This window comes from Delphinapterus leucas, chromosome 1 (genome assembly GCF_059928025.1).
Source record: "Delphinapterus leucas isolate spDelLeu-1000000601 "Yukka" chromosome 1, BTC_Dleu_Yukka2, whole genome shotgun sequence".
Taxonomy (NCBI): domain Eukaryota; kingdom Metazoa; phylum Chordata; class Mammalia; order Artiodactyla; family Monodontidae; genus Delphinapterus; species Delphinapterus leucas.
Window position 1 is genome coordinate 61900443 of NC_143129.1, and position 16685 is coordinate 61917127.

At 38.6% G+C, this 16685-nt stretch overlaps 2 protein-coding genes across 8 annotated transcripts in view; one reads left to right on the plus strand and one right to left on the minus strand.

Moving 5' to 3' along the window:
* CENPL (centromere protein L) overlaps positions 1-16685 on the plus strand; it is a 104937-nt gene that overhangs the window by 27461 nt on the left and 60791 nt on the right. For all 5 annotated transcript variants that reach the window (XM_089910968.1, XM_089910980.1, XM_089910970.1 and 2 more), the window contains 2 exons: positions 12811-12885; positions 13841-13976. The gene's annotated coding sequence lies outside the window, so the exon portion shown is untranslated. The remainder of the gene's footprint in view (positions 1-12810; positions 12886-13840; positions 13977-16685) is intronic.
* KLHL20 (kelch like family member 20) overlaps positions 11866-16685 on the minus strand; it is a 78490-nt gene continuing 73670 nt past the window's right edge. For all 3 annotated transcript variants that reach the window (XM_022565225.2, XM_089910921.1, XM_022565227.3), the window contains 2 exons: positions 16041-16147; positions 11866-13424 (listed from right to left, as the gene is read on the minus strand). In XM_022565225.2, the coding sequence (XP_022420933.1) occupies positions 13340-13424; positions 16041-16147 (192 nt within the window). In that variant the 3' untranslated portion in view covers positions 11866-13339. The remainder of the gene's footprint in view (positions 13425-16040; positions 16148-16685) is intronic.

Below are 16685 nucleotides of genomic sequence, written 5' to 3' on the forward strand. Positions count from 1 at the left end.
TGTTTTACCAGCTATCTGGGCATCCTTTAGGCAAGTCAACTTGACACATAAAATTAACTACCACAGTGGTCCATACAACTTTCACGAAATTCTCATTTTCTCTTGAAAGCTAGAATTTTATCGTTGATGATAAAATGCAGTCAGTTGTTTTCCTTGAAGTGACAGCCTCACTGTGTTCATTTTCCACAAAATGTTCACCACCACCCGAGTCTGAATAACTTTGTCTCTCAGTCATTCTTTCAAAAAGAAGTGGCTTGTTCAGCTTGCAACTCAAAACAATCACACAAAGATTTTTCTTGTGACAATCACTCTTTTGGTATGCAGCAGCAATATTTCATATATCTAAGGGTTGAGATATCTTAGGTGAAATTGACTTTTTTTTTTGAACTGTAAGTGGATGGTGGTGAATATTATAACTAGTAGTATAGTTTGGTGCCACTGCCTTGAACTGTGCGAACACGTCAGCAACTTTATCTACCATTGTTTTTGCATCAAAAGTGCAAATGTCATCACAGTAAAAAAAAAAAAAAAAAAAGGCAAAAAACTTCCTAGGATTACTAAGGAAAAAGCTTTGACTCATGGATACTCTGAAAGAATCTTGAGTACTTAAGGGTTCACTTTGAGAGCCACTAATCAAACTCAAAGTTTGAAACTGTAAGCTTTTTTTCTTTTTTAATGTCTTTATTGGAGTATAATTGCTTTACAATGGTGTGTTAGTTTCTGCTTTATAACAAAGTGAATCAGCTATATGTATACATATATCCCCATATCTCCTCCCTCTTGCATCTCCCTCCCTCCACCCTCCCTATCCCACCCCTCCAGGTGGTCACAAAGCACCAAGCTGATCTCCCTGTGCTATGCAACTGCTTCCCACTAGCTATTTTACATTTGGTAGTATATATATGTCCATGCCACTCTCTCACTTCGTCCCAGCTAACTCTTCCCCCTCCCCATGTTCTCGAGTCTATTCCCTACGTCTGCATCTTTATTCCTGTCCTGTCCCTACGTTCTTCAGAACCTTTTTTTCTTTTTCAGATTCCATATATATGTGTTAGCATACGGTATTTTTCTCTTTCTGACTTACTTCACTCTGTATGACACTCTTTAGGTCCATCCACTGCACTACAAATAACTCAATTTCATTTCTTTTTATAGCTGAGTAATAATCCATTGTATATATGTGCCACATCTTCTTTCGCCATTCATCTGTTGATGGACACTTAGGTTGCTTCCATGTCCTGGCTATTGTAAATAGAGCTGCAATGAACATTGTGGTACATGACTCTTTTTGAATTATGCTTTTCTCAGGGTATATGCCCAGTAGTGGGATTGCTGGGTCATATGGTAGTTCTATTTGTAGTTTTTTAAGGAACCTCCATACTGTTCTCCATAGTGGCTGTATCAATCTACATTCCCACTAACAGTGCAAGAGGGTTCCCTTTGCTCCACACCCTCTCCAGGATTTATTGTTTGTAGATTTTGTGGTGATGGCCATTCTGACTGGTGTGAGGTGATACCTCATTGTAGTTTTGATTTGCATTTCTCTAATGATTAGTGATGTTGAGCATCCTTTCATATGTTTGTTGGCAATCTGTATATCTTCTTTGGAGAAATGTCTATTTAGGTCTTCTGCCCATTTTTGGATTGGGTTTTTTGTTTTTTTGATATTCAGCTGCAAGAGCTGCTTGTAAATTTTGGAGATTAATCCTTTGTCAGTTGCTTCATTTGCAAATATTTTCTCCCATTCTGAGGGTTGTCTTTTTGTCTTGTTTATGGTTTCCTTTGCTCTGCAAAAGCTTTTAAGTTTCATTAGGTCCCTTTTGTTTATTTTTGTTTTTATTTCCATTTCTCTAGGAGATGGGTCAACAAGGATCTTGCTGTGATTTATGTCCTAGAGTGTTCTGCCTATGTTTTCCTCTAAGAATTTGTTAGTGTCTGGCCTTACATTTAGGTCTTTAATCCATTTGGAGTTTATTTTTGTGTATGGTGTTAGGGAGTGATCTAATCTCATACTTTTACATGTAGCTATCCAGTTTTCCCAGCACCACTTATTGAAGAGGCTGTCTTTTCTCCACTGTATATTCTTGACTCCTTTATCAAAAACAAGATGACCATATGTGAGTGGGTTTATTTCTGGGCTTTCTATCCTGTTCCACTGATCTATATTTCTGTTTTTGTGCTAGTACCATACTATCTTGATTACTGTAACTTTGTCGTATAGTCTGAAGTCCAGAAACCTGATTCCTCCAGCTCCGTTTTTCTGTCTCAAGATTCCTTTGGCTATTCATATCTTTTGTGTTTCCTTACAAATTGTGAATTTTTTTGTTCTAGTTCTGAGAAAATGCCATTGGTAGTTTGATAGGTATTGCACTGAATATGTAGATTGCTTTGGGTAGTATAGTCATTTTCACAATGTTGATTCTTCCCATCCAAGAACATGGTATATCTCTCCATCTGTTTGTGTCATCTTTAATTTCTTTCATCAGTGTCTTACAGTTTTCTGCATTATAGGTCTTTTATCTCCTTAGGTAGGTTTTTTCCTTGGTATTTTTTTCTAACATCTTTATTAGAGTATAATTGCTTTACAATGGTGCATCAGTTTCTGCTTTATAACAAAGTGAATCAGTTATACATATACATATGTCCCCATATCTCTTCCCTCTTGCATCTCCATCCCTCCCACCCTCCCTATCCCATCCCTCTAGGTGGTTACAAAGCACCGAGATGATCTCCCTGTGCTTTGCGGCTGCTTCCCATTAGCTACCTATTTTATGTTTGGTAGTGTATATACGTCCATACCACTCTCTCACTTTGTCCTAGCTTACCCTTTCCCCTCCCCCTATCCTCAAGTTCATTCTCTAGTAGGTCTGCATCTTTTTTTTTTTTTTAACATCTTTATTGGAGTATAATTGCTTTACAATGGTGTGTTAGTTTCTGCTTTATAACAAAGTGAATCAGTTATACATATACATATGTTCCCATATCTCTTCCCTCTTGCATCTCCCTCCCTCCCACCCTCCCTATCCCACCCCTCTAGGTGGTCACAAAGCACCGAGCTGATCTCCCTGTGCTATGTGGCTGCTGCCCACTAGCTATCTATTTTACGTTTGGTAGTGTATATATGTCCCTGCCACTCTCTCACTTTGTCACAGCTTACACTTTGCCCTCCCCATATCCTCAAGTCCATTCTCTAGTAGGTCTGTGTCTTTATTCCTATCTTACCCCTAGTTTCTTCATGACATTTTTTTTTTCTTAGATTCCATATATATGTGTTAGCATACGGTATTTGTCTTTCTCTTTCTGACTTACTTCACTCTGTATGACAGACTCTAGGTCCATCCACCTCACCACAAATAACTCAATTTCGTTTCTTTTTATGGCTGAGTAATATTCCATTGTATATATGTGCCACATCTTCTTTATCCATTCATCTGATGATGGACACTTAGGTTGCTTCCATCTCCTGGCTATTGTAAATAGAGCTGCAATGAACATTTTGGTACATGACTCTTTTTGAATTATGCTTTTCTCAGGGTATATGCCCAGTAGTGGGATTGCTGGGTCATATGGTAGTTCTATTTGTAGTTTTTTAAGGAACCTCCATACTCTTCTCCATAGTGGCTGTACCAATTCACATTCCCACCAGCAGTGCAAGAGTGTTCCCTTTTCTCCACACCCTCTCCAGCAGATCTGCATCTTTATTCCCGTCTTGCCCCTATATTCCTTGGTATTTTATCCTTTTTGTTGCAGTGGTAAATGGGAGTGTTTCTTTAATTTCTCTTTCAGATTTTTCATCATTAGTGTATAGGAATGGAAGAGGTTTCTATGCATTAATTTTGTATCCTGCTACTTTACCAAATTCATTGATTAGCTCTAGTAGATTTCTAGTAGCATCTTTAGGATTCTCTATATATAGTATCATGTTATCTGCAAACAGTGACAGCTTTACTTCTTCTTTCCCAATTTGGCTTCCTTTTATTTCTTTTTCTTCTCTGATTGCTGTGGCTAAAACTTCCAAAACTATGTTGAATAATAATGGTGAGAGTGGACATCCTTGTCTTATTCCCGATCTTGGAGGAAATGGTTTCAGTTTTTCACTATTGAGAATGATGTTGGCTGTGGGTTTGTCACATATGGCCTTTATTATGTTGAGGTAAGTTCCCTCTATGCCTACTTTCTGGAGGGTGTTTTTTTTTGTGTGTGTGGTACGTGGGCCTCTCACTGTTGTGACCTCTCTTGTTGCGGAGCACAGGCTCCAGCCGCGCAGGCCCAGTGGCCATGGCTCACGGGCCCAGCCGCTCCGCGGCATGTGGGATCTTCCCAGACCGGGGCACGATCCCATGTCCCCTGCATCGGCAGGCGGACTCTCAACCACTGTGCCACCAGGGAAGCCCTCTGGAGGGTTTTTATCATAAATGGGTGTTGAATTTTGTTGAAAGCTTTTTCTGCATTTGTTGAGATAATCATATGGTTTTTCTCCTTCAAGTTGTTAATATGTTTTATCACATTGATTGATTTGCATATATCGAAGAATCCTTGCATTCCTGGGGTAAACCCCACTTGATCATGGTGTATGATCCTTTTAAGGTGCTGTTGGATTCTGTTTGCTAGTATTTTGTTGAGGATTTTTGCATCTATGTTTTTCAGTGATATTGGCCTGTAGTTTTCTTTCTTTGTAACATCTTTGTCTAGTTTTGGTATCAGGGTGATGGTGGCCTTGTAGAATGAGTTTGGGAGTGTTCCTCCCCCTGCTATATTTTGGAAGAGTTTGAGAAGGTTAGGTGTTAGCTCTTCTCTAAATGTTTGATAGAATTCACCTGTGAAGCCATCTGGTCCTGGGCTTTTGTTTGCTGGAAGATTTTTTTAAAAAATTTTTATTTTATTTAATTTATTTTTCTGGCTGCGTTGGGTCTTCGTTGCTGAGCACTGGTTCTTCTCTAGTTGTGGAGAGCGGGGGCTACTCTTCGTTGGGTTGCGCGGGTTTCTTATTGCGTTGGCTTCTCTTGTTGTGGAGCACGGGCTCTAGGCTCACAGGCTTCAGTAGTTGTGGCACGTGGGCTCAGTAGTTGTGGCTCCCGGGCTCTAGAGCGCAGGCTCAGTAGTTGTGGCGCACGGGCTTAGTTGCTCCACGGCATGTGGGATCTTCCCAGACCGGGACTCAAACCCATGTCCCCTGCATTGGCAGGCGGATTCTTAACCACTGTGCCACCAGGGAAGCCCTCCTTTTTCATTTCTAATTCTATTGATTTGAGTCTTCTTCCTTTTTTTCTTGATGAGTCTGGCTAATGGTTTATCAATTTTGTTTATCTTCTTAAAGAAACAGGTTTTAGTTTTATTGATCTTTGCTATTGTTTTCTTCATTTCTTTTTCATTTATTTCTGATCTCATCTTTATGATTTCTTTCCTTCTGCTAAATTCGGGCTTTTTTGTTCTTCTTTCTCTAATTGCTTTAGGTGTAAGTTTAGGTTGTTTGTTTGAGATGTTTGTTGTTTCTTGACGTAGCATTGTATTGCTATCAACTTCCCTCTTAGAACTGCTTTTGCTGCATCCCATAGGTTTTGGGTTGTTGTGTTTTCATTGTCATTTCTTTCTAGGTATTTTTTGATTTCCTCTTTGATTTCTTCAGTGATCTCTTGGTTATTTAGTAGTGTATTCTTTGGCCTCCATGCATTTGTATTTTTTACAGACTTTTTCCTGTAATTCATGTCTAGTCTCATAGCGTTGTTGTCAGAAAAGATACTTGATACGATTTCAATTTTCCTAAATATTCCAAGGCTTGATTTGTGACCAAAGATATGATCTATCTTGGAGAATGTTCCATGAGCACTTGAGAAGAAAGTGTATTCTGTTGTTTTTGGATGGAATGTCCTATAAATATCAATTAAGTACATCTTGTTTAATGTCTCATTTAAAGCTTGTGTTTCCTTATTTATTTTCATTTTGGATGATCTGTCCATTGGTGAAAGTGGGGTGTTAAAGTCCCCTACTATGATTGTGTTACCGTCGATTTCCCCTTTTATTGCTGTTAGCATTTGCCTTATGTATTGAGGTGCTCCTGTGTTGGGTGTGTAAAGATTTACACTTGTTATATCTTCTTCTTGGATTGATCCCTTGATCATTATGTAGTGTCCTTCTTTGTCTCTTGTAATAATCTTTATTTTGAAGTCTGTTTTATCTGATATGAGAATTGCTACTCCAGCTTTCTTTTGATTTCCATTTGCATGGAATATTTTTTTCCATCCCCTCACTTTCAGTCTGTATGTGTCCCTAGGTCTGAAGTGGGTATCTTGTAGGCAGCATATGTATGGGTCTTGTTTTTGTATCCATTCAGCCATTTTATGTCTTTTGGTTGGAGCATTTAATCCATTTACATTTAAGGTAGTTATCAATATGTATGTTCCTCGTAACATTTTCTTAATTGTTTTGGGTTTGTTATTATAGGTCTTTTCCTTTTCTTGTGTTCCCTGCCTAGAGAAGTTCCTTTAGCATTTGTGGCAAAGCTGTTTTGGTGGTGCTGAATTCTCTTAGCTTTTGCTTGTCTGTAAACATTTTAATTTCTCCATCGAATCTGAATGAGATCCTTGCTGGATAGAGTGTCTTGGTTGTAAGTTTTTCCCTTTCATCACTTTAAATATGTCCTGCCACTCCCTTCTGCCTTGCAGAGTTTCTGCGGAAAGATCAGCTGTTAACCTCATGGGGATTCCCTTGTATGTTATTTGTTGTTTTTCCTTTGCTGCTTTTAATATTTTTTCTTTGTATTTAATTTTTGATAGTTTGATTAATATGTGTCTTGGGATGTTTCTCCTTGGATTTATCCTGTATAGGACTCTCTGCGCTTCCTGGACTTGACTATTTCCTTTCCCATATTAGGGAATTTTTCAACTATAATCTCTTCAAATATTTTCTCAGTCCCTTTCTTTTTGTCTTCTTCTTCTGGGACACCTATAATTCGAATGTTGGTGCATTTAATGTTGTCCCAGAGGTCTCTGTCATTCTTTTTTCTTTATTCTGCTCTGTGGTAGTTATTTTCACTATTTTATCTTCCAGGTCACTATCCGTTCTTCTGCCTCAGTTTTTCTGCTATTGATTCCTTCTAGAGAATTTTTAATTTCATTTATTGTGTTGTTCATCATTGTTTGTTTGCTCTTTAGTTCTTCTAGATCCTTGTTAAATGTTTCTTGTATTTTCTCCATTCTATTTCCACGATTTTGGATCATCTTTACTGTTGTTACTCTGAATTCTTTTTTCAGGTAGACTGCCTATTTCCTCTTCATTTGTTTGGTTGGGTGGGTTTTTATCTTGCTCCTTCTTCTGTTGTGTGTTTCTCTGTCTTCTCATTTTACTTAACTTACTGTGTTTGGGGTCTCCTTTTCACAGGCTGCAGGATCGTAGTTCCCGGTTTTTTTTGGTGTCTGTCCCCAGTGGGTAAGGTTAGTTCAGTGGGTTATGTAGGCTTCCTGGTAGAGGGGACTGGTGCCTGTGTTCTGGTGGATGAGGCTGGATCTTGTCTTTCTGGTGGGCAGGACTGCATCCGGTGGTGTGTTTTGGGGTGTCATTGACCTTATTATGATTTTAAACAGCCTCTCTGCTGATGGGTGCGGTTGTGTTCCTTTCTTGCTAGTTGTTTGGCATTGGGTGTCCAGCCCTGTAGCTTGCTGGTCATTGAGTGGAGCTGGGTCTTAGCGTTGAGATGGAGATCTCTGGGAGAGCTTATGCTGTTTGATATTACATGGAGCCAGGTGGACTCTGGTAGACCAATGTCCTGAATTGGGCTCCCCCACTCAGAGGCTCAGGCCTGACACCCTGCCAGAGCATGAAGACCCTGTCACACGGCTCAGAAGAAAAGGGAGAAAAAAATAAAATAAAATATAGTTATTAAAATAAAAAGTAAGAAAAATTATTAAATATAAAAATAATTCAAAAGTAATTAAAAAAACAAGGAAAGAAGAGAGGAGCCTAACCAAAAATGAAATCCACCATGATAACAAGCGCTAAAACCTATATTAAAAAACAAACAATAAAAACAGACAGACAGAACTCCAGGACAAATGGTAAAAGCAAAGCTATACAGACAGAATCACACAGAGAAGCATACACATATACACTCACAAAAAGAGGAGGAAAAAAATATATATCTATATATAAAAAAAAAGGAAGAGAGCAACCAAATCAATAAACAAATCTACCACTGATAATAAACTCTAAATACTAAACTAAGATAAACATAAAACCAGAAACAAATTAGATGTAGAAAGCAAACCCCAAGTCTACAGTTGCTTCTAAGGTCCACCGCCTCAATTTTGGGATGATTCGTTGTCTATTCAGGTATTCCAGAGATGCAGGGTACATCAAGTAGATTGTGGAGATTTAATCCGCTGCTCCTGAGGCTGCTGGGAGGAATTTCTCTTTCTCTTCTTTGTTTGCACTGCTCCTGGGGTTCAGCTTTGGGTTTGGCCCCGCCTCTGCATATATGCTGCCTGAGGGCGTCTGTTCTTCACTCAGACAGGATGGGGTTAAAGTAGCAGCTGATTAGGGGGCTCTGGCTCACTCAGGCCAGGGGAAGGGAGGGGTACGGAATGCAGAGAGCCTGTGGCGGCAGAGGCCGGCGTGACGTTGCTCCAGCCTGAGGCACACTGTGTGTTCTCCTGGGGAAGTTGTCCCTGGATCGCGGGACCCTGGCAGTGGTGGGCTGTACAGGCTCCTGGGAGGGGAGGTGTGGATAGTGACCTGTGCTTGCACACAGGCTTCTTGGTGGCTGCAGCAGTAGCCTTAGCATTTCATGCCCATCTCTGGTGTCTGTTCTGATAGCCGTGGCTTGTGCTCATCTCTGGAGCTTGTTCAGGTAGTGCTCTGAATTCCCTGTCCTCCTGCACCCCAAAACAATGGTCTCTTGCCTCTTAAGCAGTTCCAGACTTTTTCCCGGACTCCCTCCAAGCTAGCTGTGGCGCACTAGCTCCCTTCAGGCTGTGTTCATGCCGCCAACCCCAGTCCTGTCCCTGGGATCTGACCTCGGAAGCCCGAGCCTCAGCTCCCAGTCCCCGCCTGCCCCAGCCGGTGAGCAGACAAGCCTCTCGGGCTGGTGAGTGCTGGTCAGCACCGATCCTCTGTGCGGGAATCTCTCCGCTTTACCCTCCACACCCCTGTTGTTGCGCTCTCCTCTGTGGCTCCGAAGCTTCCCCCCTCCACCACCCACAGTCTCCACCCGTGAAGGGGCTTCCTAGTGTGTGGAAACCTTTCCTCCTTCACGGCTCCCTCCCACTGGTGCAGGTCCCGTCCCTATTCTTTTGTCTGTGTTTTTCCTCTTTTCTTTTGCCCTACCCAGGTACGTGGGGAGTTTCTTGCCTTTTGGGAAGCCTGAGGTCTTCTGCTAGCATTCAGTAGGTGTTCTGTAGGAGTTGTTCTACATGTAGATGTTATTTCTGATGTATTTGTGGTGAGGAAGGTGATCTCCATGTCTTACTCCTCTGCCATTTTGAAGGTGTACTTGAAACTGTAAGGTTTTTGAAGGCAGGGACTGTTTCTGTTTAGTAGGAGTCCAAATATATATTGATCTAAATTCACACTGAAGATACATGTCCTCTTTTCCTAGGAATTCAGAATCCCTTTAGTAAATATTCTGACTTTCTAGGATAGGGATATTAATAGGTTACTGACAGTTATTGGAACACCCTGAATATTTAATGTTAGTATAATACCATCCGTCTTCTACATTTAAAAGTTCCTAACCATGACTAAATAACTTAAAGGTTACTATTGTTAAGGACACTTAAGACAACTCTAGTTGAAGAGTTTTGTCATTTCTAGGAACTATTCTTATCAGTCACTTCCAGTACAGAGACCTCAAAGCAATTTAAAGAGCCAGTGTCACAAAGTACTTAGACAACCAGCCAGTGATATTTGGGTTTACTGGTCTGTTTTTGCCTCTTCCTTCTTCTCTCCTCTATTTCTTTCCTTATCCCATTTTCTTTTCCCATCTGTTTCCTAAGTTAATATAAAGTTTGAAATGCTTTTTCCCTACTTTCACTCAAATATTGTTCAGGAGGGACCTTTTCTACTTCACAGTTGTCAAAAACTAGTCTCTGCAGTGTAGATTATTTGCAGGTAAAATATTGGAGAACAAAACTGGGGAACAGTGACATTAGAAATGGGAATGTGGAGAGCACTATAGAGAAGAATGGGTTTGGAATCAGGGGATGTGCATTTGAGGTTCAGCATCTACCATGTCATTTTAACTTTTCTAAGCTTCAATTTACTTATTTATAAAATGAAGATAACCACCAACCCAACCCAAGTTTACTTCATAGTATTGTTAATAAGTTATTAATAAGTTAATAAATATTAAGTTAATAAATATTCTATTTTACACCAGTGTCTTTTATAGAATAAGTACACTTCACTCAATAAAACTGGAGCACCTTCAGCGTAAGGAAAAAAAAGACCCTTTAGACTCCGATGGTCACTTTGGCCAGTGCTATAGTTCCTGGGTCTCTACTCTTGAATCACTGCCATGTGAATTGCTCTCACTGGGGACTTCCCTGCTTATGGAAAGTCTAATCCCTAGAATTTTGTTGCTGTTACTATTCCCCTCCTTTTCTTCAAATATATGAAATAGTAGAATCTTTGGAAATATGTGATTTTGTCTTGAAGACTGACTGTTAGTGATGCAGTACCGTAATGATCTCATAAAAATTTTTATACCTTTTCAATGTTGCATACCAGACCTTAAAATTAAGGTCTATTAGTATATTTAGTTCCAGGCCATGTTTCAGGTAAGTCTGCAGTGGCTGTGTGGCATAGAAAGAGAAATGAAGTAGGAGTTAGGGGAACTGATTTCAAATGTTGGTTCTATCATTGACTATTTACGCTTAGGCAGGACTTCCTTGGTTTTCATTCTTAAAGCAGAGCAATAAATGGGTTTAGACCAGATGATGATGATGATTTTATTTAGCCATTTAAAAAAACATTATTTATCTTTCGCTGCGTTGGGTCTTTGTTGCTGTGCGTGGGCTTTCTCTAGTTGCGGCGAGTGGGGGTTACTCTTCATTGTGGTGCACGGGCTTCTCATTGCATTGGCTTCTCTTGTGGAGCACAGGCTCTAGGCACAGTGGTATTCAGTAGTTGTGGCTTGAGGGCTCTAGAGCACAGGCTCAGTAGTTGTGGCACATGGGCTTAATTGCTGCGTGGCATGTGGGATCTTCTCAGACCAGGGCTTGAACCCGTGTCCCCTGCATTGGCAGGAGGATTCTTAACCACTGTGCCACCAGGGAAGCCTGATGATGATGATGATTTTTTAATTAATTTATTTTTGTCTGTGTTGGGTCTTCGTTGCTGCATGTGGGCTTTCTCTAGTTGCGGCGTGCAGGCTTCTCATTGCAGTGGCTTCTCTTGTTGTGGAGCACGGGCTCTAGGCGTGCAGGCTTCAGTAGTTGAGGCACATGGGCTCAGTAGTTGTGGCTCACAGGCTCTGGAGCGCAGGCTCAATAGTTGTGGCACACAGGCTTAGTTGCTCCGCGGCATGCAGGATCTTCCCAGACCAGGGCTCGAACCCGTGTCCCTTGTGTTGGCAGGTGGATTCTTAACCACTGTGCCACCAGGGAAGTCCCTGGACCAGATGATTGTTAAAAGTCCTTCTAGCTCAAAATCGTTTGATTCCAAGTCCCACACCAGAAAATAAGTTTAGAGGTTAGGTAATATACTACTATTATATAAAATATATAATAAAAATTCATAATTCTAGCCGGTAATCCCTTTATTCCTTCAGGTTGTAAGTACTTTTAACTTTATAATAGGAAGTGTAAATGATATAGAAACAGAAAATCTAAATTAAGTAGCAGAGATACAAGCATTAAAAAGCATTAACCAAAATTTTTTTATGGTAAGTACTACCTTTATTTTAAAAAGTTATACATGCTAGAAAAAAGCATAAATGATGCATGTAAACAATTGTTTACCAAATACTTATTTTTTTCCTTATAAAGGTGCAAATGATCTTTAAATGTAAACACAAATGTTGCCAAACATTTTTGTAGTGAGGGGAGGGAGAAGAAGGTTATTCCGTATGGTTGTGGTTGAAGTCTTTTTCAAAGCTTTTCCTGCAAGATACATTGAAAAAAATTGGTGTATGATCACAATAACAAAAACACTTTAACCACTGAAATCTGTATTCTTTTTTTTCCTTAAAAATGTTAACTTTTTACCAGAAAGTGCAATTTGAGAGTAGTGGTAATAGTGGCTTTATAGAATGGGGATAATGATATATAGTTTTTATAAAAGAACCAAGATTTTATTAATTAAATGCCTCAATTGATTTTATACTCGTTAGCATACTATTTCATGAACTGAAGAATTCATTCCCTTGGAGGCTGTGATTACAGGTAAGCCTCAGCTTCAGCAGGCCTGAGCATCAAGTGTAAATTGCATAACAGTATTCACTGCTGGGGAGAGGACATTTCTCCCTGCTGGTCCTTAGTAGCAATAGGAAATAGAAAGGAAAGTTGCTTCAGTCAGTAACGTTTTTGAGCAAAAACTTGCAGAGTTACACGTGATTCTACTGGGGGATTCTCAAGACAGTATATGAGAATCATATACTGTTTTTGTAGAGGCACTGAGCAGAGCTCTAGATCTAGCAGGAACTCTATGGAAATATTTGAAAAAAAGACTTTATAGTGGCAAGCAAGTCCATAAGGAAGGAAACAAGATGTGAGCTTCCACTGATGAAAACTTTGGCATCTGAGTCCTGGTCTTATTGATTTAATATTCCTTTTGAATTGTTCTAGTTAAATGAGATGTTTCCTTTGTTTTGTTTTTTAGATTTTCAAGTCTTCTGGTGCTTACTGCAAGAATGATGCCTAACTAATACACCTTGCATACCTATCTTTGTCACTGGTAAGTCCCTGTAAGTAGTGGAGTCTTGTGGATGGACTGCTTAGAACTGACAACTAGATCCCATATAGACCTCTTCCCTTATTAGTAGTTTCAAACTTAATCAGTATCTTAAAAATAAGGTTTTACTGCTTGAAATGTTTTTTTTTTTGTCTTTCCTTTTTTTCTCTTTTGGTGGGAGGAAGGCTAAATCCCAAAACAAAAAACCAAAAACCCAGCAACAAAAATCCCATGATAAATTAAAACCAAAAATAAATATTCTTCTGCACAGAACTGAAAATTATTGTGCAAAGGTGGCGTCTTGCAGGTGAAGTACTTTCAATGTATCTGTATTTCCACATGTTGAGGCACCAGCAAATAATAAAATTTGTTTAGTGTATTCTAGAGCTATACAAAGCTCCAAAGTCAAAGCTCTCCACAATACAGAGGAGCAAATGCATGACTGTCTTCTATATGGTCACCATATATGGGATTCACAATGTGTCATTTTTATAACTCCTACACCACCTCCAAGCCGACGGTAATTCATCCCGCCATATAACCTGCAAAGAAAGAAACACAATCAGATTTCTAAATAGAAAAAGCACTATTTCTTCCATAATGTAGATGTTAATAAAACACAATTCTTTGTTTTATATCACAACTAATATTTTTAGCTTCATACATCTCTTCCAAAGAGTAGGAGCTGGAATTGAGCACTGGCAAGTAGCAGAATTATTTCAGACATTGACTGAAATTCTCTGACTTTTAGGACACTGTTTTAAGAGAGCACCATATCCATTTTGCCTTGTAACTTTATAACTCTACATGTAGACTGACTTATAACAATTACACAGAATCACATATTCTACATTTTTGTGTCTAATTTTGACCCTGGCTATATTTTCCCACCCACATTTTGCTTTTGCCTAAACTTCAATGATTTATTTCTATCCTTTTGTTTTGTATGTACTCTTAGAAGTCTTCTCAAACCCTTTATGGAACAAAGCTGGATATGATTAAATAAAGTCTGCATCTAGTTTCTGATATGTGAACAAGATCATCTTCAAAATTAAGGATTTCCATGGAAAAGAATATTAGATCCTCTGTCAACTGTAAGTATTGATTTTAAATTGGCTTTAAGTTTGGGATATGTAACTACAAAAATTTATATAGTAATCCCTCAACAGATGGTCCTTAAGAATTTCATGAATATTACTTGGTCAAATATTACTAACATATATTAGTAACAGTTACTGAGAAACAAGTCCTTACATAGGATCATAGTCATTAAGTGGCAGAAATAAACTTGGCTGTCTTCCCAAATTATGCTTACCAGATTCCCACTAAAAATAGAAAGCTGTATATGGAAGAAAATACACCGTAAGTGAGAGGCTCCTATTCATGAAAACCTGCCATTCTCTTTCCCTTAACCTCTATTAGGTTTTGCTGAAATGTTACCTTTTCAGTGGGGCCTCCCTGGGCTACCTTTTAAAGTGGATAATCCTCCCTGGACTCCCTGCCTCTCTGCTATTTGCCATAGCACTTCCACCCCTGGTATGGCACTATCTCCCTCGTAATGTCAGCTCCAGGCGGGCAGGGAATTTTGTTGTGTTCACTTTTGTATCCCCAGGGTCTAGAGCACTCAGTAAATCTTTACTTCATGAACAAGGTTGTGAAAATGTGATGTACAAGCAAAAAGTGCTACAGTGTTATTAGTCTGACTTTAGTATTGTGACCACTGAGCCATGCAGAGCATGAGAGAGATGCAGAATCCAAAGAATGTCATTCAGATATCTGTCAAAGTTGTGGCTTTCCCTGTTTCCCAGAGATGAAGACTATAAAAAGAACCCAGTAAATTCATTAGTTGAATCTTATATACTAATGAAAAAAATCTGGGTGATAGTTACAGGCTCAAAATTAGAAAATGTATACTCAGAATGCAGAATGGACTACAAGACTGCCCCTTCTGGAATATAAAAGTGACTATAAAAGACGTCAACTTATCTTTCCTGGTCATGAGAAAAATCTTTCAGAATGTCTTCTGCCTCAGATATCATATCTAGACTGCTATCTGTGGTTTATGTGCAACCTCAACCACTGAGATGGTTACCCCAGACGTGTTTAGGCAAATAAGCTCAATTCTCTGAGAAAGAACTGCTTAGAAGGTAAACTGTTTTTTTTCAAAGCTAGTATTTAAAATAGATATTAGTATAGATATAAAGTACCTCAAACCCATACTATTAATATTTTATATTAAAAATGAGAATTAACTATATATTTGACCTTTTAAACTTGTAGTGTTTAAGAGACTTTGGCATATCAGAGCATCTATCAGATTAGTTTTGTCAATCAAGCTTAAAATGTGTGATTGAGCAAAGATCAAGTTTAATATGTGTGACTGAGCAAAGATTTAGACTTAGGATTTTAAGTTGAAAGGTTTAAGAGAATTTTGCTACATTTGTAAAAGTTTTTGAATATTTAAAATAAATGCAAGAGTCACCCAATTTATGTGAATTTATAAGAACTACTTATTTAGGAAGGATTTGTTAGACAATTAAGGATTTAAAAGCAAAGTAAAATTAAGCCTATGAATACAGCTTAACTTAAACTCTCCTAAGTAAGATGTAGCCTCATTGCTAAAAGTGACTGTTACAATTTACTAGACATTAAAATAGAGTAATAACATATTTAAATATTTTTAAAACTCAAGAGAAAAAATCAGTTTTAAAATGAAATAAAATATTATTTTTAAAACGGTAACTGCAGTTTGTTTTTCCTGGGCATAAAAATTGCAATGACAGATTGACAGCCAAAGGTCTAGGTTCTAATTCTAACTCTGTCAGTAACTTGCTTAGGCAGGTCTCTATTTCTCAGTGCTTTAGTTTCCTCAGCTGAACGTGACAGAGCTAGAGGGGAGATTGTTTTTTCTGTTTTTGCTACCTCCAATTATAAAACTGGACAGTTACCAAAGAGAGGAATTTTGTAAGATGTCAGCCACTTTAGAGCAATGAAGTCAAAATAAGCCATCAAATATGGGTAACTTTGAGCCCTTTTCAAAGTACTGCAAGAGGTAATTCAATATACTGACCATCTTGATTTTGATGGTCATGTTTTATCTCAAGCCCATGATTTTCAAGTCAGCAGTGAGGTGATTTGCAACATAGCTTAAAGGTTACCTCCATGTATTGGCGTCAGGATCAAAAACTTCAATGGTCTTCAAGTACGTTGTGCCATCAAAACCTCCTACAGCCATGAGCTGTCCATTCACTACTGCCAGGCCAACCTATGGGACCAAAACACAGTGGCTGCTGAAGAAACTGCTCTCTATTAGATATGGATGAATCTATATATCCAATCCAATCCAATATCAATGAATTCGAGTGAAGTTAGATAAGGTAGTAAAGACAGGGCGATGCCTTTCAAAGAAGCAACTGATTACAAGATAAATCATAAGATGCAAACTATTGTATATAGAATGGATAAACCACAAGGTCCTACTGTATAGCAGAGGGAACTATATTCAGTATCCTGTGATAAACCATAATGGAAAAGAATATTAAAAGAGAATGTATATATGTATAACTGAATCATTTGCTGAACAGCAGAAATTAACATAATATTATACATCAACTATACTTCAATAAAAGTAAATAAATCATAAAAATAATTCTCTAATTAAAGATATGATTAGATATAAGATATTTAACTTGAGATAATAGTAATCAAAAGAAATTAACTTTTTTTTCCAGTACAAAAGTGACAGGGGTTGTTTTGCCTATACAGTGCATCTCCTCACTGTCCCATTGTATTATACTTTACAG